The 27,354-nt window shown below is 39.6% G+C and overlaps 3 protein-coding genes across 3 annotated transcripts in view; 1 reads left to right on the forward strand and 2 right to left on the reverse strand.

The window, feature by feature from the left end:
• The window catches only part of LOC146661782 (uncharacterized), a 517,204-nt gene that overhangs the window by 324,748 nt on the left and 165,102 nt on the right, over window positions 1-27,354 (forward strand). The gene's annotated exons all lie outside the window — the stretch shown is intronic.
• LOC146661794 (leukocyte elastase inhibitor-like) lies at window positions 6,331-15,730 on the reverse strand. The gene is made up of 8 exons (XM_085418273.1): window positions 15,554-15,730; window positions 14,360-14,500; window positions 13,972-14,089; window positions 12,669-12,811; window positions 12,052-12,129; window positions 11,835-11,924; window positions 10,719-10,899; window positions 6,331-7,441 (listed from the first exon to the last, which is right to left on the reverse strand). The coding sequence occupies exons 1-8, from the start codon at window positions 15,728-15,730 to the stop codon at window positions 7,197-7,199; spliced, it is 1,173 nt and encodes a 390-aa protein (XP_085274399.1). The 3' UTR covers window positions 6,331-7,196.
• LOC146661795 (uncharacterized) lies at window positions 18,563-22,369 on the reverse strand. The gene is made up of 7 exons (XM_085419449.1): window positions 22,327-22,369; window positions 22,151-22,186; window positions 21,748-22,065; window positions 20,786-21,061; window positions 19,524-19,847; window positions 18,925-19,050; window positions 18,563-18,831 (listed from the first exon to the last, which is right to left on the reverse strand). The coding sequence occupies exons 1-7, from the start codon at window positions 22,367-22,369 to the stop codon at window positions 18,563-18,565; spliced, it is 1,392 nt and encodes a 463-aa protein (XP_085275575.1).

Raw genomic sequence — 27,354 nt, forward strand, 5'->3', positions numbered from 1 at the left:
TTGAGCCTCCGAGCTAAAACAAACCATCCAACCAATAGAGGTTATTGGTCACTGGTTTGTTATGTTGACTTTTTTCCTGTAATTTCATTCTACCTTACCTGTCCATTAGAGAAATATAGTTTAGCTAACAAAAAAGGAAGTAAAGAATCAGTAGATCAGTCAGTTTAAATGTCTCTATTGCTTTATAGAGACATTTAAATCTCATTTGCAAATATTTTGATTAAGCACAAACATATCTTTATTTGATATGGCCAGTCACAAATCAGACAAATACAGTATATTAAAAGTATAAAAGAAGAATCAAAACATCATCAAACTGTTTACTTTATAGAGATACTGGACAGCAATTAACAAATAATTAAAATTAGCACAAGTAATGATTGAGGTACGAATTAGCAAAGTTTGGCACTATGAGCCGATGCACAGCAACGTCTCAGTCTATAGTAAAACATAAGCTCAGCAGACCAGTCAGTGTGAAATGACGACAAACTTACTCAAAAGCAAAGACTTGTCCCAAAAACATGCTGCACTGTGCAAATGTTTCAGGCACTCAGATCAGACCTCTGATACTTTCAAATTTTCCACGAAGAGTGTACATTTATCAGTAAACTATGAACAACTGCAGGAAACAAAACATTCACGATCTTTTCACTTCTCAGATTTTACATCTCCAATTACTTTCCTCCTCTCTTTGTTGCATCTTTGAGCTCCCACCAGTCAAGCAGCTAACATGACACATCACTGCTTCATAGCTGTTATTTTAAAGCCATAAATGTAAGGCATGCGTCAACTCTATCATGACCTCAAATGAGCACAAGTGAGGTCTAGACAAATGGCATTGTATAAAAAATATATAGGAAAGTTTGAGTAAAATAAATGCAGAGGGTCTGTGTCTATAGAGCAGTGTTTCTCAACCACTGCTGCCATGGAAGATTATCCAAATTCACCTGATTGGTACTCCGAGCGAGCGTAGCATTGTGACAGGCAGAACAGTTAATGTTGGAGAATTGTGGATCAATATGATTGTCATTGTGCAAGATGATTAGCAGGGTGCAGAACTTACACGAAGAAGTCTGAGTTAGCGGGGTCTATATGTCATGAATCGCTGTGCGGCAGGCAGGAGTTGGACCCAAAATGCAAGACTCACAGACTCAGGGGATGAACTCAAAAATCACAGCTTTATTTGCTGGTAGGACAAACAAACTAAACTGGGAAACAACAAACTAAGAACTCACAGAGAGCCACAGGGCGATCCACACAGCATGAGGGACAACGCAACACTGACTCAGAGAAACACAGGGTTAAAATACACTGGGAAGTAACGAGGGGAATGAGACACAGAAGGAGGGCACAGCTGGGAGAAATCAGGACTGACGAGACAAGGAAAGCAGGACACATTCACATAAGACGCGGACCATCAAAGTAAAACAGGAAGGATCACACAGAGACGCGAACTTGACACAGTGGAGACAGCAACTAAGAAACACAGAGACATAAACCATAAGGCAGAGGACTCTAAGAACCGAGAGACACAGAGGGGAACTCAAACATGCAGACACAGACTTACACAGAACAGAGGGGACACAGAGAAACATGAAGGGCAAGGGATCGAAACTAGAAACCATAGAATAACTCACACAAGTACAATAATACAAACATCACAAAGAACTAAAAACGCTGGGTCAGGAGACCCAGGACCGTGACACTATAAGTGTAGACCTAACAGTTACATTCTCTTCCACTTGAGGGCAGTATAGCTTCTTGGTCAAATTCAGTAAGCAGCAGGTATTAGCGGTGGATAATAGCTGCAGCATGCTCAGCTGGATTTTCTGAAATACCTCACCTGCTACCTGAGCGATATTACAGTTATTGTAGACTTTTATTTGTTTGTTGTTAATTCTTTCACAGCATTTTGCATGCTGGAATATTTTGTGCTCCCTAAAAACTAATTGACATTTTTGTTTGAATGTTTTAGTTAACAAAAAGGAATGTGAAAATCATACAGGGTTTTCATATTTCTGTACAGGGACACAGACAAAATAACTACAATAATAGAAATAAATACATAGGTGAGTGTGTTACAGCTAAGCTTTGTGTTTTTATCAATGAAGATTTTCTTAAGGCTGCAAAGCCACCTGTTCCACTTCTCTTTAATATAAAAAAAGAAATGGTCGAAACCAACACTTGTTCCTGCACACATAATTTACACTGACTGCTAAAATAAGCATGATTTGTAATAACTCAACTGGGTTAACTTATTTATCTACTCATATTTTGGGAAAACTACAAAGAAGCAAAAAGCAGTAATTTGAATTTTTCAAAGACAGAAAAGAGGTGGTTTGATGCCAGGAAAGCAGAAGCTATTGGTTAAAAGGTGCCATAATGCACGCTGGCTTGTGTGTATCTGTTTGTGTATATCCGTTGAAATATGTGGTTAATACTGAGCAACATCTCATGCTAAGTTGGCTAAAGATGCATGATGATGTGGAAGACTGAGACTGTATGTGACAGTCAGACAGGTGAGTGGCCTGAATGACAAATACAGGTGTGTGCTGTAGGTCACTGTATTAGGGATAGCAGCAGCTATATTGTGCAATTAATTTCCAAATACTCCAAGAAGTTTTTTGTTTTTTTTTACTAATAATCAAAAAGACAAATCTTTTTCAGGCTTCACAATAAAAACAACTTTGCTTTATGTATTATTTTACTCTACACTTTAAAAAAATGTAAGTACACTATAGGTACAGCTCAATTTAGACTAAAATCACTTCTATTGATGGGATTTTTATCTCTTTCTCTTCTGTTTCCTCTTCCTCCACTCCTTCCGGTTGTTTGGTAAAATTCCTGTAGGTGTTCAGTGTCTCAACATTCATATAGATCAGGGGTGCCCAATCCCGGTCCTCGAGAGCTACCGTCCTGCAGCTTTTAGATGCATCCTTGTTCCCACACACCCGAATCAAATGAATGGCTTGTTATCAGGCCTTTGCCAAACATGATGGCATGCTGAAGAGATCAAACCATTTGACTCAGCTGTGTTGGAGTAGGGATGCATCTAAAAGCTGCAGGATAGTAGCTCTCGAGGACTGGGATTGGGCAGGCCTGATATAGATCCTCTCCTCGTCACTGACGTCATCTTCTTCATTGCAGGTTTTTAGAATGACTGAAACAGAGCAAAGCAGATTCTTCTAGACATCATGATCTAAACAAAGCTGCTGTTTCATCCAATATATTGTTTGTTCTGGTGAGCACTGACCTCTGCTGTGGATGTGGGCCTGCTGTGTTTGCCTCCTTCTCCTGAGCACCAGTAAGACCACCAACAAGACCAGCAGGAGCAACAGGACCACAGGAACTACAGACGAGACCAGCAGCTGTCATGGTCCTGGGTCAAGCGACCCAGTGTTGAGTTTATGTATCTTTTATATTTATTTTGTGCCTTAGCTTAGTGCACCTAGTTAATTTCTAGATTACTGTGTAGTCCTGTTTCTTAGTTATGTCATCTCCCCTGTACTAAGTTTCCCTGGTTCATGTGTCTTGTCTCTGTGGTTATGTTTGGCTCCTTGTCTAGTCTGTCATACGTGTTAGGCCTGTTAAGTTGTGTTGTCGTGTCTAAGTCTGCATGTTTCCTGTTTTATTTTGAAAAGGGGCTTATGTTCTGTGTTCATGTGGTTAGTTTTACTCTTGCCTGTGCATCATTTTGTTTATCCTAGTCAGCTGTTTCCTCATGTGTCTCCACTTCCCCTGATCACCTCATGTGTGTATTTAAGTCCTCTGTTTTCTGAATGTCATTGTCGCGTCGTCTGTGTTCCACCCTCCATGTTGTCACAGCCAGTCTTAGTATTCATAGTTATGGTTTCCTGTGTCTTCATAGTTTTTTCCTAGTTTTACTTTCCCAGTTTAGTCATAGTTTAGTTTGTCACTGCGTTTCTGCCTTGTCTGCACTCCCTGTCACCAGCCACAATAAAGGCTCGCTTTCAGTTAAGTTTACTCGAGTCTACTCTCGTGTGTTCGCACCTGGGTCCACCACACACACCACCGCATGGTCTGCCTCCGCAGACCGCGACAGTAGCATCCGAGGAACTAAGAGAGAAAAGGTTTTAGTCAAATATGAACAGTGATGGGAATAACAGCGTTACAAGTAACGGCGTTACTAACAACAAACAGACGGTTGAAGCTGTGTTCAGCTTAAAGGAGCCCAGGAAAGGGGACCACAGTTTATAAAATGTGTTTTTTGACCCACAAACTGTATATTAAATTTTTTTCTAAATCCATACAGGACATTATATCTTTTACCCATTGCGCATGCAAGAGTCTTCCCACTAAAGCAAAATAGCTCGCCTGGCCAGCAGTAATGAAAAGTTTAAGTTTGAGTCTAGAGTTGGGCAGATTCAGGTTCTAGACCACATCAAAGATAGCACAGAGTGGCTCTGGTTTAATTTGGTCCTTGATTCTCGTCCCTGGTTTTCCCGAGTGTGAGTGAAGTGAAGAGGAGCATTTTGTGTGGCAGGAGCAGAGCGTGTGTGGCGTGGCCGAAGAGCAGCTTGGGAGTGAACTGGAGAGAATGTGTGGAATTTCCCCTCACCTACCCCGTGGAACCCCAGAACCCCTGAACTCCTCTCACATTCTGTATATAGTCAATCAGTTTTGTTTTTGTTTTGCTTTTTTAAATGGAAATAAACTCTCCTTGCTCTTTTCCTTAAGTCTGCACCTGAGTTTCCGTCAACCCTGACAGAACGTTCCAGCCAAACCATGGACCCCGTAGATTGGTGGGTCATCCCCCTCGTCCCCAGACTCTGTTCCCTCCACATAAGTGGGATTAAGGAGGTCCTCGAAGTATTCCTTCCACCGCCCGACTTCAATGCTGATGTGGGCAACGACAGTACCTGAAAGGGCGTGATTGGGAGGAATGGCCTCCCTGAGCTGAACCCGAGTAGTTTTTCATTATTGGACTTTGCCATTGCCGAAGCTGCTTCACTGAGCTGCGGCCTCAAGGTGGTTGGTGCCTGTCGTGGTGTCCATACAGACAATATTGATTTGTAAATGATTAAATAACAATCTTGTCAACACAAAGTTCTTTATTTGGAGCCCAGTTCTACAAGAAAGACGTTACTGAATAAGTGCTTGTGCTTAAAGTGCTTTGGCAGTATTTGAGACAATGTTAAATTTAATCATCATCGACTTGTTTGCTGCTGCCTGCTGCTGAAAGGCATTGAGGAGAGGGGACATTTGGGCAGTGCATTTATTGCGGCATATTATGTGTTTTCTGGATACACTGTGCTTTTTCACCATTCAGAGGTTGATGGCTCCATGTCAGAGCACTGGCTATGAATTTCAGATGGATCAGGCCTTAACTTACGTTATCAATCGTTCTTTTCATCTTTTCTGATTACCCACAGCTACATCCACTTCTGTCCGGCCTAGGCTCCTCACTAGGGCTGGGTATCGTCACGGATTTCTATAATCCATTCGATTATGAGTCGCAAGGTCCCGATTCGATTCAATTTTGCCTCAGACAGTCCAAAATATTATAATTCTGATCATTTATCAGTACTGACACTTGTGAGACTTCATCAGAGGTGTGAGCATCACAGCAGATGTCTTTGTGTCAAAGTAACTGAGGATAAAACACAGAAAAACATGAAGGAGATTTTCCAGGCCTGGCTTTTTATAGCAGATAACTGCCCTAAAAATATTCTGCAACAGAACAAATCAACATATGAACATGACCTGATGCTGCTGAAGTGAAGCAGAGCAAAGTTACAGAGGTTTTATTAAAGACACAGCTAAGCATTTTGCAATTTGGCATAATTTTAAAAATGAGTTTCTTTGCTATTAAACAGCAGAAATTAGGCTTTCTTGTTGGAGGTCATTTTTGGGGAAAACAAAACCAGTGGCTGACGCACTCTACATGACTTGTGCGTAATAAGCGAACAAATAATGCAGAAAATAGATTTAGGATGGGAAACTGTTCTTGCAGTACACTGAGAGAGAAAGCTGTGCAGGAAGTGTGATTTTTATTATGGTGAAAGCAAAATAGCAAAAGTAAGAGGGAATTAATGACGATGTTTATCAAATGTGAAGCTTAGTTTTGATCTTCTTTTGCTGCTGGTTCAGTCAATTTTGGTTGGAGAGAGACAAAACCTGCAGCACCAGAATCTAGTGCAAAAAAATCTCAAAGACGTAAACACAAAGTGTGGACCCGGCGCATCAGAATCAGTGAGCTGTCGGCTTTCAGCACTGACGACGTGCCATCGGGTGAGAAAGCCACATCTCACTGATTCTGATGTGAGGAATCCGTGTACCTGCTCTCATTTACTGTTTTAGCTGTTTGGTGGTTGTCAAAATAGTTTTGTGAGTTTTAACCTGAGATTCTGGCGTTTCTCAGTAAACCCTTCGCTTTCACTCCGTCCTTTACGACAACAAAAGCAAAAACGTACTTCGTGAACAATATTAGTTTAAATGGTATTTCACTCTCTAGAGGTTCATTTCTCCAGCTTACCAATTCAAAACCTTTAAGCCCGCCTGCTCTGCTCGGCTGTAGAAAGCAAGAGACTGAAAACATGGGCACTGGCGCTAAGAAGGGACAAGAGCTGGCTAGAGCTTCAGCAATTGGCTGACACGAGATGAGTGGAATAAAACAATAGGCTCCCCTCCATCAACATTTGGAAAAACTTAGCCCTTGTTTAACCAAATCATATATATAAATCTGCGTCCCTTTTATGTTTAAATAAATATAGTGATTTTGTTTCACTGTCATTAAAGAAAGACAGTAAGAGCAGAAACAATTAACATGACGTATTTTACTTTTCTTTTTTTTCTTTTTTTAAAGATGTTTTTAGCAACTGGGCCACATGTAGCTTGTTGGTGGTCCCTAAACGGCCAGTGTGAGGTCAATGAGAAATAAAGATTCAAACATAAATTATACGTCATGCAGTTCGTCTCATTTCAGCCACTAAACAGTCTTTGATAAATTTCTGATCAGGAGATGGGACATTTGAAGAGTATGATATAAACATCGGAACAGATAACATTAAAGATGATAAAGTTTTGAAAATAGGAAAATACAAAACACAGAAAAAACGGATAGTATAGAGCTGTATATTAATATGAATACAGCGCTGTTGTGCAGTGATTTTGAAAGGTTCTCCAACTAAACACTAAAGACTTCTGGTACTGAGCTGCTCTAAAGGACACAGAGCTCACACAGGGCAGCAGAACCGACCAGCAAACAGGATGTTCATGGTGGGGTTATGTCTGATGAAGAAGAGGAAGGGGTAGTCTGCGATGAAGGATTTTAAATCACAATTGCCCCATCTTATTTTGCCCATCATAGTCTCACCCCAACACATATCCACAAAAGTAGCCTCAGTTGCCTTCTCGTGGACCTTCACAAAAGCCTTGTGGATGACTTTTGAAAGTACCAGATCTTTGCGCCCAGACATGCCTGTGACAGAGAAGTGAAAGGAGAACATTTTAAATGAACATAATGCTGCATTTTCATTTTTTTTCTTTTTTGTTTTTATCTGAGAGGGTTTTTTCAAATTAAATTCTGATAAGGCTAGGTGGTGATATAGATCACCTGGTTGAGCTGACAACTAAAATACCAAAAGATCTGCAGGAGCCTGGGTTTGAGTGTTTCCAGACCATTTCCTGCATGCCTCATCCTCTCCCTTTTATCCTCTCTACTATTCTGTCAAAGTGTGATATCTCAAAAATAAACCTTAATAAGGTCACTTCAACAGCCTGTCTGTTAATAGGAAAATTGTACTTAGTAGTCAGTATAATCTTTTAATGATATAAGTTTTCATATGGTAGAATGCTGCATGTAATCATTTGTGTGTAGAAGTATATAGTTGGTGGCATATTGAATGTCTCATCCTCGGATGTCTGTAACATTCTAGGGTGTTCACCCCCACATCCTAGGAGCATGAGAGAGGTCGTACCTTGTCTTATTGTTTTACGGTAGGATTAATGTAGCTATGTCAGTTTTAGTTTAAGTGCTTTTTTACATATAGATGAACTGTTGGATTTTCCAGACCAGCAGGTTAAGGGAAGTCGTTTATGGGGCCACACTCTGACCCCCCCCCCCCCCCCCCCCCCCCCCCCCCCACACACACACACACACACACACACACACACACCTCCACATTCCAATGTAAGGAACAAACGCTCACTGAAGTATAAATAAAGACCGGGGCAGTTTCTCAGTGCGAGCCTCAGTTCTGGAGGCTGCCCTTGCTAGCAAGAAGTTCTGTGTGTTTCTCTTCTCTGAGTCTTTACTGAAGAAGTGTTTTAGAGTATATTTCTTAACATTGTCATTAGTGATTAGCAGAGGTGTGGACTCAAGTCACATGACTTGGACTCGAGTCATTAATTTTATGACTTTAGACTTGACTTGAAAAAATGTTCTAAGACTTGTGACTTGACTTGGACTTTTACACCAATGACCTGGGACTTGAATTGGACTTGAACCGGTTTACTTGAAAAGACTTGATATTTCACCCCAAATCTAAAATTTAACACGCATATTATATAGAAAGTGTGCACCATTAATTCAATTCATTCATTCATTTATTCAAACCACACTCCGTACGTATGTGTGCGTGAGCTGTAGCACAGCCAATCAAATTAACCAGATTTTTTTTAAAGAAAAAAAAAATGCTCAAAAATGCTGCAAGGAGTTGTTTTTTTCAGGTACATAAACTATGAAGTAGTCAACAAAAAAACCCCGAAATGCAATATACAAAACATGCAAGTAGAGAATCACAGACAGAGATGGAACAACTTCCAACTTTGTCTGACAGTTGAAGTTGCATAAAGAACGGTAGGTGGTGCTTCTCTTTTGCTACGATGGGATAGCTGACTTCATCTAACGAGCAAATGTTGTCCAGGCTACGTTGATGATACTGTTTGGTTTTAATGTGTATGATATTTTTGTCATGCGATTTTAAAGCCGGTCCTACAAGCACATCCAAGAATAACATGCAGCTTATCTCAGAACTGTCGGTGAAAATTATTCTTGGAGCTAGGTTTAATTGAGCTGCATTTTAAAGAGGTGCAATTTCACAATTTGTGTATATTTTCCAAGTTCACTATTTTGTCATGTGTTGAGAAAAATAGAGATTTAAAAATCACATGGTCTAATATTTACATTTAGCATAACTGCAACATGCTTTTTTTGTTTTTGTTTTTTAAAGAATCGAAAGGACTTGAAATTCAAAGTCCGAGTAAAGTCACTCGGACTTTTACACCAGTGACTTGAGACTTGACTTGTGACTTAAGGGTAAAGACTTGAGACTTACTTGAGACTTGCAAAACAATGACTTGGTCCCACCTCTGGTGATTAGTGTCAGAGAGTACGTCTAGTTTAGGCAGGAGGAAGCCAGAACACCTCCCTGACTGTCTGTCAGTATTATAATATTTCACTAGCTGGGCCCATCCTCATTTTATTTTTGACAGCGTTTTTAGTAAATAAAGGCAAATGACTTAAAAATATTAATAGCAGTTTGGAGAAGACCTCAGAGGGGACTGGCGGCAGCTCCTGGGCCAGGCAGATCCCCATGTGCTAATGAGACGTGAAAGAATTGAAAAAGGGCAGGGAATGAACAGCTTGTAGAGCTGAGACTGTCATATATAGATAAGAACCGTAAAGGCCAAGTTTAGAGGTGTGGTCCCACTCCTGAAATTCAGATAATGTATCTACAATAAAAGTATCAGGACTGTCATGTAAAAGTCCACCAGTCCATTCAAAACCCAGCAACAAAGTTTAGATCCTGCTTTCAAAATCTCACAGTAGTATGATCATCAAACAAGATAAACTTCTGAACACCAGGAGAAAAGAAATTCAGTATTTTCATGGTATCCTTACAGGTGCACACTCCTCACCTTAGAGGGACTTAGCAGGAGCAGTGAGTCCTGCTTATGAAAAACATGTGAACTTGAACTGGACATTATATGAAGTGATTGTGTATACATATGTAAATGTGATCCACCTGGTGTGTGTTGCTGCACCCAGTGGTTGACATCAATCCTGACTTCTTCAGACCTGGTCTTGAAGTCCACAGACTCCAGCTCTGCTCTGTAATGTTTCTTACTTTGTATTAAGAATTCCTGAAACCACAGACGACACATTTATAAATTCACTCCAGCAAAGTCTCTGACATCACTGATTCTGATTTACTTCAGGCTGACATGATAAGAAAAGACTGTTATATTCACATGAACACACATGCTGAATCACACATGCCTCATTTCAATCATTAACACAGTTTTAGATTCTGATCAGTCAGAACTCACAGCATTTCTCTCTCTGCCTCTCATTTACTCCAAAACACACGAGCTCATGAAGAATCACACTCTACATAAAAAGAAGAAACAGACCTGAGTAAAGGGGCAGGACTTCTCTCTGTACAGTCTGTTAGCAACACTGAAGGTAAATGGAGCATCTGTCCTGTTGAGTACAGTGAGAAGTTGGGCGAAGCTGCTGTGAACATCACCCCAACAATCCTCGGTTTGTAAAAAGTCCACCAGTCCATTCAAAACCCAGCAACAAAGTTTAGATCCTGCTTTCAAAATCTCACAGTAGTATGATCATCAAACAAGATAAACAATCTGCTGAAATAAGCAGCTCCATGGTCTTTTGGAGAACTCGTTCACTGCTGGAGCATTGTTGCTCTACACTCTGTTCATAAACACCAACAAACTGCAAACGTATGTCTCACCAGAGAAGTCACACTTTGTGTGATCAAAGGCGTCCACCATGCCCATGCTGCTCAGGACTGTGTTCAGGTCATACGTCTCCTCCAGTGTAAATCGAGGCAGCCTCACATCAATATAACATGTTTGCATCTGGCCTGGATGAGTCCAAGCCACAAATTTCTCGGAGGTCAGCTCCTTCTCCAGCTGGGATGGAAACAATATCACTTATTAGAGATTGTGTGTGTGTGTGGTTTATGTGTATTGGTGGATGTGTACAACTAGTCAAGTAATCATTGCTATTGTCACTAGTTAGTATCAGATGTACTAGTAATTTAATCAGTTTTACTGTTTACATTTTATTGATAAAATAAATTTATTAATAAATTGTACATTTTTGTGTCCTAAATGTTATGCAGCCATCTGCCACCAAATGTGGTGGCAGTGTTGTTGAGAAATGCCATAAATTAGTTAATCTTGGCCTGATTTTTCTGTTAACATTATTTTATTTAATTACCTATTATTGCTACGCAACCCTTGTGGTGTCCTCGGATCAAAAATGGTCGCTAGGTGAATGGCAAACAAGCATATGGGAATCCCGAGGACACCACAAGATGAAAAAATAGGACCTGCAACCGACAGAAAATAGCTTTCTCTAAAAGGAGTTCAGTTTTTCAAAAAAGGCTCAGAGTAGAGTTGCCACTGCTTAAAAGGAGACAGCTGAGGGGGCACCTCCAGGGTAAGGTGTTCCCACCAGGCATACACTGTGACCTGCTGGAGAGAATAAATCTATTGGCCGGACTGGGAACACCTTAACATTTCCCCAGATAAGCTGGAGGAGAGAGGGAATTTTTGGACTTCTCTGCTTCGGCTGCTGTTCCTGCTACCCAACATCAGATAAGCACAAGAAAATTGATGGATGACTTATTGTTTTGTTATTTTAAATGTAAACTTTTATTCAAGTGATTGTCATGAATTCTCGAACGGCATCCATCATCCATGATGTCGAGCAGTTTTCAGATTTGACTTAATATCTGGGTGTTTGTCAGTTTTAGACGATTCGATCAGTCTGATTTGTTTTCTTCGTTTAGTTGACTAAGAAATGAGTCACCAGGAACATCACGAGTGTGTAAGTGTTCTACCTTCTCCAGTCCTGTTGTATCATCCTCTATCTCTGCAGGTAAAAAGATAAGCATGCTCACTTCCTTCCCACTGTAAGGCATCTCTAGAATCTGTCCAGCAGAGGGTTTCAAGCATTACTGCACATAAATCTACTGATACATTTACATTACAATCACTCTGTCAGTGAAATCTGATTATGCCAGTGATTTATACAAATATAATAAATATGATGGTTACCTTGCAGTTTGCTTCTTCGATGAAGGTACACGCAAAGTCTTCTTCCTGTTTCATCATCTTCACAGGCTTTGAGTCATTCTGAAGACAAACAAGAAATTAAAAGCATTTTTAATATAGTCATTGAAATATGTCTTGGATGCAAAAATGAATTAAATGACTCTGAAAAACTTTGCCTTTGAAGCTGTGTGTCATGAAGACTCATTTCCAGTCACAGATGTATTCTCATGACTTTTAATTAAAGTAGTTCGTAAAGAAGCTTTGTATGTCGTACACTCCCAAATAAATCTTATTTATCTCACACTTGGCCTTAATGCAGTCTCACATTAATAATTTTGGCTCCTCATCTTTAAAGCTCCCTCATCTTGAGGCCATTTTGATTGGCTGTCCCTCTTTAACAAAAGGGGAGGGGCTGATCTTTCTGACATCATGCAGAGCAGAGAAACTGAAACCGGTCCTTAACATCAGTCTGAAATCTGAGTTTTGGCTCACAGATATTACTTGTATATTTGCTCATGATTTGAAACTGTCCATGTTGACCAACCACAACTGCAATGGTATATAGACTTTACAAGGTTATAGTTTCATAGTCAGTGTTCTGTTTTGATGAGCACTTTTACCTTGTTGAGCCAAAATTGAGCATCATAAGTTTTAGACCACGAGAAATTATTTATCCAGTAGCCTTTGAAGTGGGTGGCAGTGAACAACACCAGCCTGGTCAGTTCATTCAAATCATCTTCATCCACCACCTCTGTGATGTTACCTGGTGACCAAAGTAAAACCAAATGTAAACATTGAGAAGTAAAGCTTCAAAGACTGCAGCAAAGTTTTCATCCACAAATCTATGAAAACACGATGGACCCCACACTCTTTCAGCCTTTGTAGGCCAGAGAAACATGATGAGTTTTACAAATACTGTTTAATATATTCTTTGACTATTAGTGAAACCCGAAGATATTATTCATCAGCACAACATATGAATATTTAGAACAAGTATGTGTGCACAGCCATTCTGGCTAATGACTACAGCACACATGTAACAACTCATTATTGAAGTACTTATAAATCCTGCTTTTCTACACGAGATAAGATGAATGAGGTAAACAAGGGACATCAGATAAGCAGGTAAAGTTGCATTAATGTGCTGTTCCACAAGATGGCGCTCCTCCCTATATTTCTTCATAATTCTCAACGCTCGGCATATACTTGAGTTGAGCTTCAGTCAAGGTCAACACATCTGGATGTAAACAAAGTATTCTGGTGCCTGGCAGCCACCTTGGAAGTGAAAGAGACTACCTTTAATGCTGTGCCAGCCCAAACAGGCAGGGAGACAGAAACGCTTTTCATAGAAGGAAAGAGTTAATATTAAAATCTGATGGTATTTTAAGCTGTGCTGTAGTCTAACTTTCACAGAGCTCATTAAACTCAACTACCTGAACTCATATTGACCTGAGATACTGGGACAGGAAGAGTTTGACAGATAAAATATAAAAAGATACATAAACAAGAAGATTAAAAAAATATGAGAAGCGGCAGTGAGTGAGTTTGGCTGAAAAGAAACAAGTGAACAGAGGACTGTGCAGACACTGAGGAAGGTGGTTCTGGGATCCAGAGATCACTGCTGAATCAGCTTGAATCACTGTGGGTTAAATCAGGATTAACGGTGGAAGGAGCCCTTTGACAAACCCCGGTCACAGGTCTGTAAAGCTTCTTCACTCTTCAAAACTATGTTAAGTACAGCTACCATCACTTCTGAACACCAGGAGAAAAGAAATTCAGTATTTTCATGGTATCCTTACAGGTGCACACTCCTCACCTTAGAGGGACTTAGCAGGAGCAGTGAGTCCTGCTTATGAAAAACATGTGAACTTGAACTGGACATTAGATGAAGTGATTGTGTGTACATGTGTAAATGTGATCCACCTGGTGTGTGTTGCTGCACCCAGTGGTTGACATCAATCCTGACTTCTTCAGACCTGGTCTTGAAGTCCACAGACTCCAGCTCTGCTCTGTAATGTTTCTTACTTTGTATTAAGAATTCCTGAAACCACAGACGACACATTTATAAATTCACTCCAGCAAAGTCTCTGACATCACTGATTCTGATTTACTTCAGGCTGACATGATAAGAAAAGACTGTTATATTCACATGAACACACATGCTGAATCACACATGCCTCATTTCAATCATTAACACAGTTTTAGATTCTGATCAGTCAGAACTCACAGCATTTCTCTCTCTGCCTCTCATTTACTCCAAAACACACGAGCTCATGAAGAATCACACTCTACATAAAAAGAAGAAACAGACCTGAGTAAAGGGGCAGGACTTCTCTCTGTACAGTCTGTTAGCAACACTGAAGGTAAATGGAGCATCTGTCCTGTTGAGTACAGTGAGAAGTTGGGCGAAGCTGCTGTGAACATCACCCCAACAATCCTCGGTTTGCAAGCACTGTGGACAAAACACTTTAGTGGATTCAAAGAAGGACACAGAAGAAAATTCTGGACTGGATCTAAAACAAAGAAACTAACTTTTGATTTTCTTTCTTTGTCGTTAGATGATTTGTTATTATTTGTTTCCTCTGAGTGCCCAGCTTCTTCAACATCCCCAGGGAACCTTTCTGTTATCTGGATTCACTTAGCCTAACATCAGCAATAAGTGCTCACATGAGCCCTACGTTTCCATCTTCACTATCCAATAAAAGCCACAAATAACAAAAAACGGAGCTTACTGTGTCACAGCCTAAAGGAGACAGAAATAACTTTAGTTTCTCAACAAAGAAAATGAAATTAATTTTATTGATTGACAAGGTTTTCTTAGTATGTGTTTCACTCTCCTAACCTCTGTGTAGTAACAGTATGTAACTGTAACTTCCTTTTAAAACGTTGTGAGTGTGTGAAAACGGGAAAAACAACTAATTGTAAGCTGCATTCAAGCTCATGATGCACTTTGTGTCTTCATTCATATCAGGCTGTGGTAACTCAGCTCCTTAAAGATGAACAGACAAAGACTGTATCCACAGAGTGGAGCTGTTATTATTTTGTGTATTTCTCAAAGCTAGTAGGAAGACTGTTTGTGCAGCATTGATCCTGTTGGAAAGATTTGAACTTTCTGTTAATAAATCTCAGAAAACTGGTTTGGTTTCAGTCTCAGTTTATTTTTCCACATTACTCTGGAGTTACTTTCCCATTTAGGTTGTCATGTTGACTTGAGTTTAGCTTATTTGACCTCTTTTAAGGGTCCGACATTATCACTTTTGTATGAGTTACTGTGCCCTCATGTCTAACCAGCTCAGTCGCTCACATTAGGTTTCAGGCTATAATAATATCACACTGATACACTGGAGACAAGTCAGGGTCATTTATACAGTTATAATGGTCACAGTGGTTTCCAGCAGCTGCCCAGATTAACACCAGAGCATCCTGCATGTGTTAAATGAGTACCACTACAACAACTATTCTGCACTATAATTTTAGTGTTAGTGTGTGAGCATGTGTACTGTACCTCTGACAGCTGTGTGGCTGTGTTGCCTCTGGCCCCCAGCATCACCATAGCCAGGGCTGAAGAGATGCTGAACGGAGAGAAAAAGATGTTTCCTGTCTTGCTGTTCTTGCTCAGCTGTTTGAGCAAAGCCAGAGAGAAGGAAGTGTTGTCCTTGGGCAGAGATGTTGCTGATGCCATTGTTTCTGGTACGAAGGGGGGGGGGCAGTGAGTTCTTCAATTCACCAAGCAAGATTAATTAAATCTAACTGAGCTTCACTTTACCTAAAAACTACAAAAACTATGGTGGCTGTTATTCAGGGTTTTTGTTTAAAACGACATCCTTCATGGTGTGTATGCAGATTTAGTCACAAAGCTCCCAGAGAAGTCAGTGCGTTATAAACAGCTCAAAGGACAAATCCTGATCTGATGCCAGGAAATGAGAAGCTAATGCTTGAAAGGTTTCATAATGCAATTGCACAAGTCATCGTGTGTGAATAGTTCTGTGTATATGTGTTGAAATATGTGGTTAATACTGAGTAAGAGCTCATGCTGAATAAGTTAAAGATACATTCTACAAAACGTATAGGAAGACTGAGACTGCTAATGTATGTACACTGAAAAAAAGGGATTGGCCAATTCTTGGATTTACGTAAGCATCTTGCGTGTATTTAACATAAGTGCCTCATGCTTTAAAGTTAAGTGTAACTATATAGTGTAGAAACTACATGATCTGCAGAGAGGCTAGATTAAATTGTTCATATCATGCTCGAGTGAAGTAAGTCAATAACTTTCAGTCTCGTATGCTTTGGATCGTGGTTTCAGGAAGGCATCCATCTCAGTCAAATCGAGTAGCCTCCACTACTTTTTTTGGTATACTGAAAAAAGTAAATTGGGTGCTTTTTTACATTAAAAAAGTCTAACTTGTAATTTAAACACAATAATTTCATGCTTCTATGAACGTAATTAAATCATGAAGGATCTGTACGAAATTCAACAACTTAATTTGTCCTTGTTGCGATGACATGATACAATCTAGTAAGAGTGGTTAGTTGCTGAACTCATGAAATTCACAAGATCGCACGAGATGTCAAACTGTAGGAAAATCACTGGCGTTATAAGAGGCAGACAACTACGACACATCACGTGCATGCTATTGCTATTTCTTGTGGTTTAACCTGTCAAGGACAAAAACGTACAAAAAAATTCTGTATCAAGCCTTGAAATCATAGCTTTCCTACTTTTGTTAAGTCTGGATTGGTGGCATGGTGGTTAGTGCTGTTGTTTCACAGTAACAAGATCCTGGGTTCAAATCCACAATCTGGCTAATTTGCACTGGTTTCCCTCTGGGTATTCTGGTTTCTTCCCACAGTTAAAAGTCGTGCAGTTGTTAGAGTTAGGTTAATTGATGATTCTAAATTACCTGTCAATGTAAGTGCAAATGGTTGTTTGTGACAGACTTGTGAGTTGTCTAGGGTGTACCCTGCCTAACAATTCAGGGTTATTTCCCAGCCCCCCTGCAACCAGGATAAAGAGAGGATGTTAGTTGTTGTAGATCCATTCAATTTTTATGTTAACCAGACTCTAGACTTTGTTGAACATTATGTAATATGAAGACAACATGTAGTATTTAAATGAGCAAGTAGTATTGGGGTAAATGTTATTTAATAGTATTGAAATAAAATGACAAAATTGTGATGTATTAAAATATTCCAAGAGCTCAACTTACTTCATCTAAACATGTTTCAATCGCGTTTTATGAACACAAAATGCACATGTTTATTGAATATGAAAAAGTTGTGTTGATTGAACACAATTGTTTAAGTTTCTGCCAAAGCAAAACATTTGTGTGCAACCAATGTCCACTATTGAATCAAGTAAATCCAACATGGCCTTTTTTTCAGTGTATGTAACAGTCAGACAGGTCAGTGGCTAAATGATAAATACAGGTGTGCGCTGTAGGTCACTGTTTTGGAGATAGTTGCAGTTATATTGTGTGATTAATTTCCAAATACTCCAAGAACAAGTTGTTTTTTGTTTTTATTGCAAATTTATTTGCATTATATCATTTAAATAATCATCAGAAATACAAAGATTAGCTTGGCTTCACAATAAAAACTTGCCTAATGTATTCTTTTACTTTATACTTAAAAAGAATATACAAAATATACATACTCTGCATCAATAGTGCTACACTGAGTTTTAGCAAAACAGCCTTATACAACTAAAATAAATCAAATGAGCAAGAAATGAAATATTAACTTTACATTTTTCTTGACATTCAGCTCAATTTAGAGTAAAATCAGATGCAACCTTTAATTGATGTGATTCTGTGAGAAAATTCAACACATCACATTGGACAGAAAAACACGTTATTCCCTGTTGCTGGTGTTTCAGGAAGGACACTTGTACATATTTGAATTGTACCTGAAACACTGTTTTACATTTCTACACACAACAAAATGAATAAGCTGCTTCAAACATCTCCAAAGTGAAATTTCTATGATTTCAGGAACATCTTTTTTAAATGTTCACGGTCTTCAGTGCAAACAACAGCATAAACACACAGGTGCACCTCTGCACCACCTCTAAACTAATAAACTAACAACCAGTGTCCAGCACAAAAGTTATCGCTAACCCTTTTCATTTTGTACAAATCCAGCTTTTCTGAGTTTGTGTCTGACCAGATGCAGCTTTCTGAACCATCTTTTCAACGTTCTTATACTTATACTTATCACCACACTGTGTTTATGTGCTTAAAAAGAAATTATTTTTAACTAAAACCAATTCTGAACTATAATTTCACCAACTCATCTACACGGACATTTTATAGAGGGTATTATTAAAAGACAGAAATTCAAAATGTGTAATCTGTGATAAACTAGATCCCCCCACAATATTTACACTGATGACGAGCCAGAAAGGCTGCAATGTTCTGATCAATGATGGAGCCTCTCGCTTCCAATCTTAAAATGTATTAAATATTATTCTGACTGTGTTAATCTGAATGGATCGATGTTAATCATTATAAATCTAAATGTTTTGATAAATGTCCTCTTGTTCTTCATAAAGGTCGACAGTTTGTTCAGCAAACATCTGTGTTACATATACATGATCATTTTCATCACCGCTGCTTTGTTCTTCGTCTGCTTCCACTTTTCTCTCTTTCTCATATATTTCCTCTCTCTTCGCTCTTCCTGTTTGTTTGGTAAAATTCCTGTAGGTGTTCAGTGTCTCAACATTCATATAGATCCTCTCCTCGTCACTGACGTCATCTTCTTCATTACAGGTTTTTAGAGTCACTGAAACACAGCACAGCAGATTTTTCTAGATGTCATGATCAAAATAAAGCTGCTGATTCATGTAATATGTTGTTTGTTCTGGTGAGCACTGACCTGTGGTGTGGATGTGGGCCTGCTGTGTTTGCCTCCTTCTCCTGAGCACCAGTAAGACCACCAACAAGACCAGCAGGAGCAACAGGACCACAGGAACTACAGACGAGACGAGCAGCATCCGAGGAACTAAGAGAGAAAAGGTTTTTGTCAAAAATGAAAGATAGAAAGTGGTTTTGTATTATTTATTGGCACTTCCTATTTCCTTTGTAATCATGGTTTTACATAGTAAGGAGGTTCTTGTTTGGCAAACGTGTGTTAATCAGAAATGAGTTTAAGACTAATTACAGACTTTTGATGAATCTACAGTCGTATGGAGTCTTTTATTTATTGTTTAGGATGACATTTGTATCTAACATGTTTGGAGTGTTAGAGGGAGCTGAGCACCCACAGAAAACACAGGCAAAGGTGCTAAATGCAAACACAGTTAGCTCAGGTAACAAAGACACACAAACACCAAACCTTCTGTGAGACAACAGTGTTTATCTCTGTGAAGGTTCTCAGTCATCCAGGTCATCGTAGTCAAAGGAGTGTTTATCATATCGCCAGCATTTACTGTCCTTCTAGGACAGTACAAAACATAAATTCAATGCTATACTTACATTTAATGATGACAGTAATGGGTGCTGTTGCAGTAGAACTCAATGTCCGTGTGGACACTGTGACTTCATACACACAGCTGTAGTTGCCTTGGTGTTCATACTCAGCTACAGGGAAACTAAAGGAGGCTGAGTTGTTGACTGCTGGCTTGCTGTCTGTGACGTTGGAGTCAGAGAAGATGAGAAAGAACCGTCCACTGGAAAATGTCGAGTTAATGGAGCAGGTGAAGACAAAACTGTAACCCCTGGTGATCTCTGCACCTTCAGGACCCCAGACCAGACCTGCACCAGGAGAGGTCAGGGAGATGCTGGGTGTCTGCAGTCTCACTGGGGAATAAAAGGTACCAGGATTAAGAAGGGAGCAGAATCAAACACAACACTTAGTTTCTTGTTTATAAATGTAGTAGGTATGGAGCAGCATTAACATATTATTGTTATGCTGAATTTGATTTGATGAATGATCTTATAGGTCTTTGCAAACTCTGGATTTGATTCTTTCATTGCTAAACGCTCCACAGTCTCCCATAATTAACCTCTAATACTGTCTGGTTGCTGCTTGCTACAGTGGGCTTTGAGAGCATTTTTGATAATGGCCAAAAAACATGAACCAGTAAAAATATCAGATAAATAAAGTGACTAAAAACTATATAGAGCAGCAGATTCCATCTTTAATACACTCTTTTTATATGTAACAATTAAATAAGTTTAAAGCTATGATTGAAAAACTCTTTCAATTACTTTGTTACAGAGTTTTTTTAAAAAAATCAAAGGATCTGTGATAAAAATGCAGTACTCTCTTATTCATGTCACTCTTATCTCGCTTTGTTCCAAGAGTTACTCCATACTTGTTTTTGTTTTTCTTACCAGTAACAGAGAGTCTGACAGAATCACTTAATGGGGAGCTGAATTCACGACTTGAGCCTCTTTTCTTATACTGACACTGGTAAGATCCCTCGTTATCAAAGTCCACGTTAGGAATTTTGAAGGTAGCAGAGTTTGTGTTGGAGGTTTGGCTCCTCCTGAATGAACCCTGAATTTGACTCAGAGTGAACGATCCACCTAAAACCTGAGTTGAGACTGAACATGTGATTTCAACAGTCTGACCCCAGGTCACCTCACCAACAGGGTAAATGGAGATACGAGGTTTTGGAAACCTCACTGAAAAAATATCAACATATCAAAGCATTATCTCACCAGGTTACTGATTCTATTATTGAAAGAAGAGAATGAAACAAACAACTTGGCAAAGTGGATTTTTTTCTTACCAGTAACAGAGAGTCTGACAGGGGAAGAGCTGAAACTTCTACTTGTTTTCATGTACTGACACTGGTACAGTCCATCATGATCAAAGTTCACATTGTGAAGACTGAATGTAACAGAGCTCATAGAGGATGTTTGACTCTGGCTGAATGAGCCTGAAGTCTTCTGGAGGATAAAAGTTCCACCTGAGAACTTGTATGAAACTGAGCAAGTGATTCGGACGTCCTGACCCCAGGTGACCTCATTACTGTATAAGGAGATGGTGGGCTCTGGGAGGGTATCTAAAGAAATGATACAGTATTAGATAAGACAGGACACAGTCAAGATCTGATCAGATAATCTTAGTGGCTGATGGCTTAGCTGATACCATTTTATGTATGCAAATGAAAAACCTCAAATACTTGAGGGGCTTAAGTGGAAGCTTTTTTTGACCCTGCTGCTCTTTGAATACAATTGTTGGAGGTTATTGCTGCTAAAAATTAAAGAGTTCACTTTTTTGGACAAGCACTGAAAATACTGTGCTGCACACATTGTACTGCTGCCTGAAAGAAAAATGACTTTCTCTTAACTCCACATGAATTAAAAAATACTGTCAACAGTCACATTTTTAGGATCTTAGGATGGCAAACTTTTTCAAGATAAAAAGTCTGTAAATTAGGCTTTAAGTGAAGTCTGAGCTCAAAGTTCTTCACAAGCCTTGAGTAAGAAACGTGTTAACATGGTATGTTTAATTATGCGAATCAGTTATCTCATTAAATGTGCATCAAACTGCAAACATGTTCAACAGAAAGACTGAGTGTAATAAAACAACAACTAAATGTGTGTTTTAAACATTTGAACATCTTTTCTGTGAAAGTAAAATATGATGGAATGAGAACTAACTAGAATCTAAGTATTGACAAGTACATGAAAAAAACAGCTATTATAAAGTGATAAGACCATAAACACTATAGAAAGGTTTTCTTACCTGAACAGACGACGCCAGCGTCCCGACCAAAGTTACAGGAATAACTAATAGAGCTGATGTACCTACAATAATCTAGAGAAATTTCACTTCCTGAACAGTCCACATTACTGCGGAAGAAATTTCCTGTACCTTGACCAAAGTAAGCAGACCTACCGGCCTGCAGAGCTATCCCACAGTTCAGCTCTCTACAGGCTACCTCGGCATCTTTTAAGTCCCAGCCATTATCACACACTCTTCCCCAGGAGTAACGGTAAGAGTTATAGATTTCAACTCTTCCAGAGCACCGAGTGTACCGAGATCCAGCTAATCTGATCCGACCTATGAGGAAAAAGAAAATATGAACTATATTGCAAAAATGGCTTTAAATTGAAAATGTAAGTATGACAGGTTAGAACAGACTGACCTGCAGAAGGTGAAGGTGAGACCACGAGATAAACAACTATGGGAAAATTAAACCATGGAATGTTATCAAGACATAAAGTTATTCAGTCTAAAAATAATTTAAGAAAAGTTGTAAAGTTATCCAGACTGTCTCTGTGATAAAGAAAAGTATTAAACATTATGGAAAATCTGTTTTACCAAGAATCAGGAAATGAAGCGCTCTCTTCTCTCTGCCCTCCATGACTGAGAAGAAAGGCTGCTGCTTCATGTCATTTATGAGAACAGATGACAGAAACCTGAACTAAAACCTGTGGTTTACAAAAACACTTTGCACTGGTTATCCTTCTGAAACACTTCTCCTTTTGATTTCTTTCTTTCTTTTTTTCTTACTTGAAAGTAACAGAGCACTAATACTGAACAACAAAAGCAAACGGCAGCACTCAAATAACAAATTTACCAGTTCTGGACTTGAAAATACATACAAACCTTTTCCTTATATGCACCTGATTTATTTATGTACATCAGTGTGAATGTATGTGCATCAAAACTTCTGAGGTATCATGTGTAAGAAAATTGAATGTTGGCATTACTCTCTCTGCCTGAAAAAAGAAAAAAAAATAGAAAATGAAAAAATTACAAAAAACATAAAAAATAATAGACACAGTAACAGAGCTCTAATCTACGGTGTAATTAATCAATCATTTCTAAAAACTAATAAAAACATTTTATCCTGATGTTTTCTAGCAATTCTTGAGCATTTTACTTCATTTTATTTTCTGTCCTCCACCAGCTTCCCTGGTCTGAGCTTCACATGTTGTAGCTGTGGTTCCTCTTCTTTTTAATAAACTAAATGACTGAAAACAACACGTGTTTCCATATAATAAACACTCATAACTAAAATGTGATCTTTAATTCATTAAAGGGTTTGATAACAGTTTTGCTTCTGTATATTCAGGAAAATGTCAAAGAAGTAAAAACGATCAGTGTTGGTTTTTCACAGAAAGTTCACAGACAGGAGGTGGTTCAGTGCCAGGAAAGGAGAAGCTAGTGGTTAAAGTTTCACAGTGCAGCTGCTTTAGTGTGCACGTGTATATGAATGTGTATATACTTTTATGTATCTGGCAAACGATGCTGCAAGATGACCAACTGAATTTCTGTTGACCATAGATGGACACATATGCATCTGTACACTCAGACACACTTATAGTAAATATGATGACACTTTACAAAAGTAAAGACACAGTTCATGACATACAAGTCGACAACACGAGCTCCTCCATAGGGTAGCTGGGCAAAGCCAGTGAGGAACTCAGTCGAGCCAGCTCAGGTTGTCATGTCATGGGTCTTAGAAACAGAGTTTTGAGTTTTGTGGAAATATGGATTATTATTATTTTTTACTGTTATTGTAGTTTTATGATTTGTGCTTCTGGTTCCTCTTTATGTTAGAGTATTTAGCCTGTATTTGTCACGATCCTGGGTTGTTTGATCCAGAGTTTTGAGTTTTCATATATTTTGATGCTTTATGGTTTATGGTCAAGTTCATTTACTTATCTTAAGCTCCTACGTTGCCCTGTTATATTTCATTGTTTATTAGATTCCCCTCGTGTCTTCACCCCTGTGTTTAAGTCTCCTTCACCCTTCATCTGTTTCAGTGATGTCTTTGTCTCCTGTCCCCTCCTCTTGTTTACAAGTTCCCCTGTGACCTGTTCCATCTGTCATGTGTGTTTCCCCCCACACATTACGTTCTGTTTGTGCTTAGTTATGTCCATGTCTCATCTCCAGTCCCCTTTCCCCTCTGCGTGTAGTTACAGTGTGCGTGTTCCTCGTCGGTTCATTTCTGCTTCATTTCTGCGTTTCCTATGTTGTCAAGCTCATGTTGTCATGTCTGCTTCCCATTGTGTTTCCATGTTCAGCGTGTGTTCAATTTCACTTCCCCTGTGGCATCACTATGTTCATTCGTATCAGCTGTTTCCTCATGTGTTTCCACTCCCCCTGATCACCTCCTGTATGTATTTATCCTCTGTGTTTTCATTCATTTCATGTCCAAGCGTCTGCTACGTCATGACATGTTTCCAGGTCTTCATGTATGCATGCCCAGTTGTCATGTTTAGGGTATTTCATGTTTTCCTTCTTGTTTTCCCGATTTTAGATTATTGTTTAGCTTTGAATTGATTTCACGCTTTTGTTTTGGACTGTTAAAACCTGCCTTTAATAAACGTCTCGCTTTCTGTTAACATTAAGTTTTGTTCTCGCATGTCTGCCCTTGGGTCCTACTCCTCACTCCACACAGTCAGCTTCCATTAACTGTGACTGTATTGTCCATATTCCTCTTTGTTTGTTGTTTAATATGACTCCCCTGTGTCCTCTGTATATGTTTAGTCTGTCTTTTGGGTTTAGTATTACAGGCTCTCTCTTGGTTTGGGTTCTTTGTTTTTCTTTAGTTAGCCTTACAAATAGTTTACTATTTGTAAGAGTGGTAACCTTAGTTAAGTACCTTGTGTTTTTTGAGGTTTAGATGTCTTTATTTTCTTCTTTAATTGTTTTTTTGTTTTGTTTTGTTGAGTTTGTTCTCTTTTGTATTCCTTGAAATACTGAGTCTTCATTTTTTTTTGTTGGTTTCAGTCACTGATGACTTGTAAAGTTGTGTTAGTTAGTTCCCTCTGTGTTCAATTTCTCGCTGTCTTTCACTGTTTTCTTGTCTCTGTCTTTGTGTATGGGAGGAGACCATTGGACTGACTTGAATCACTCCATTATACTCATTTCCATGTTACACAGCCCATTAACGTTTTTGTCTTACTTTACTCCAGTTCACAGGAGTTAATCTCCAAGCCTCGAGGGCCAGTGTCCTGAAACGTTTCCATGTGTCCCTCTTGCAACACCCCTGAATACAATTAGTATGTCATTAGTAAGACTCTATAGAACCTCGCTGCATGCTGAGGTGGCATTTCAGCCATTTGAATAATGTCACAGCAGCTCATGAGGGAATGAACGTGCAATAAAAGTAGATTTAGAAGTACTTCTTTTTTTTTTTTTTTAAACTTACACTTTTATTTAAATTTAGTTGAGTAGGGTTAGGGGTTGCCACCTCGGCATCCAGTAATGACCTACAGATTTTATGCAGGTGTGTTGCAGCAGGGACACATGGAAAGGTTTCAGGACAGCGGCCCTTGAGGACTGGAGTTTGAGACCCATGCTCTAGTTCACAGGTGTCGAACTGCAGTCCTCGAGGGCCGGTGTCCTTGATCCAACACAGCTGATTTAAATGACTAAATGACCTCCTCAACATGTCTTGAAGTTCTCCAGAGGTCTGGTAATGAACTAATTGAATGATTCAGGCGTGTTGACCTGACCTTTAAAATCTGCAGCACACCGGCCCTCGAGTTCGACATCCCTGCTCTCGTTAGACAGCTGTCATTGCACATTAACTTTCATTGTTTAGGAATGCAAAATTTAAAAAAGGTTTTGTTAACACTGTAAACAGAACAAACTCTCTTTTTTTTATTACACTCAACAAAAATATAAATGCAACACCTTTGTTACTGCTCCCATTCCCCATGGGATGGACGTAGAGACCTAAACTTCATTCCAGATACACAATATAACCATCCCTCCCAAACAGTGGTCACAAATCAGTCCAAATGTGTGGTAGTGGGCACATCTGCCATATTGAGATAATCCATCCCACCTCACAGGTGTGCCACATCAGGATGCTGATCTGACATGAGTAGTGCACAGGTGTACCTCAGACTGCCCACAACAAAAGACCACCCTGGAATGTGCAGTTTTTTGCACTATTGGGGGTCTGGGGACCCAGAACCGGTCAGTATCTGGTGTGACCACCATTTGCCTCATGCAGTGCAACACATCGTCGCATGGAGTCTATCAGATTGTCAATTGTGGCCTGTGGAATGTTGGTCCACTTCACTTCAATGGCTGTGCGAGGTTGTTGGATATTCGTGGGAACTGGTACACGCTGTCGTATACGCCGGTCAAGCACATCCCGAACATGCTCAATGGGTGACATGTCCGGTGAGTATGCTGGCCATGCAAGAACTGGGACATTCTCAGCTGCCATCTGCCCTGAACAATGTGAACCATGATTCATCCGTGAAGCGCACACCTCTCCAACGTGCCAGACGCCATCGAATGTGAGCATTTGCCCACACAAGTCTGTTACGGCGACGAGCTGGAGTCAGGTCAAGACCCCGATGAGGACGACGGGCATGCAGTTGAGCGTCCCTGAGACGGTTTCTGACAGTTTGTGCAGAAATTGTTTGGTTGTGCAAACCAATTGTTCCAGCAGCTGTCTGGGTGGCTGGTCTCAGACGATCTTGGAGGTGAACCTGCTGGATGTGGAAGTCCTGGGCTGCTGTGGTTACACGAGGTCTGCGGTTGTGAGGCCGGTTGGATGTGCTGCCATATTCTCTGAAACGCCTGTGGAGACGGCTTATGGTTGAGAAATGAACATTCAATGCACGGGCGACAGATCTGGTTGACATTCCTGCTGTCAGCATGCCAATTGCACGCTCCCTCATTGCTTGTGGCATCTGTGGCATTTTGCTGTGAGACAAAACTGCACATTCCAGGGTGGCCTTTTGTTGTGGGCAGTCTGAGGTACACCTGTGCACTACTCATGATGTCAGATCAGCATCCTGATGTGGCACACCTGTGAGGTGGGATGGATTATCTCAATATGGCAGATGTGCCCACTACCACACATTTGGACTGATTTGTGACCACTGTTTGGGAGGGATGGTTATATTGTGTATCTGGAATGAATTTTAGGTCTCTACGTCCATCCCATGGGGAATGGGAGCAGTAACAAAGGTGTTGCGTTTATATTTTTGTTGAGTGTAACTCACTATTGCTGGGACAGTCTATCAATTTTCATCACATTTCACAAAGCATTGGCACTTTTTCAAAATTAGTTTGGAAATATTAGAAATTTGTCAGGTAGGAAAATAGTTAAAAAAAATACTTATTAAATCAGTCTAAGAGTAATACATATATAATATCATTAGACATCATCTTCTCAGCAGAGTTGCCCGTGCTTGGATGGATGGCTCGTCCTTTTGTTCATATTGACTTTTTGTGTTACAATTACAAACCCACTCAGTTATGTAATCTAAAAAGCGAGAATGCTTGTGACCTCTCTGGAGCGCTTGAAGAGGGAACACGTGAAACACTCCTGACATGTGACTTTGGAGCATTGTTAGATGACACTTA

Source organism: Rhamphochromis longiceps, linkage group LG9, assembly GCF_057381845.1.
Source record: "Rhamphochromis longiceps isolate RC_006_pf linkage group LG9, R_longiceps_female_GT1.1, whole genome shotgun sequence".
NCBI classification, from domain to species: Eukaryota; Metazoa; Chordata; class Actinopteri; order Cichliformes; family Cichlidae; genus Rhamphochromis; species Rhamphochromis longiceps.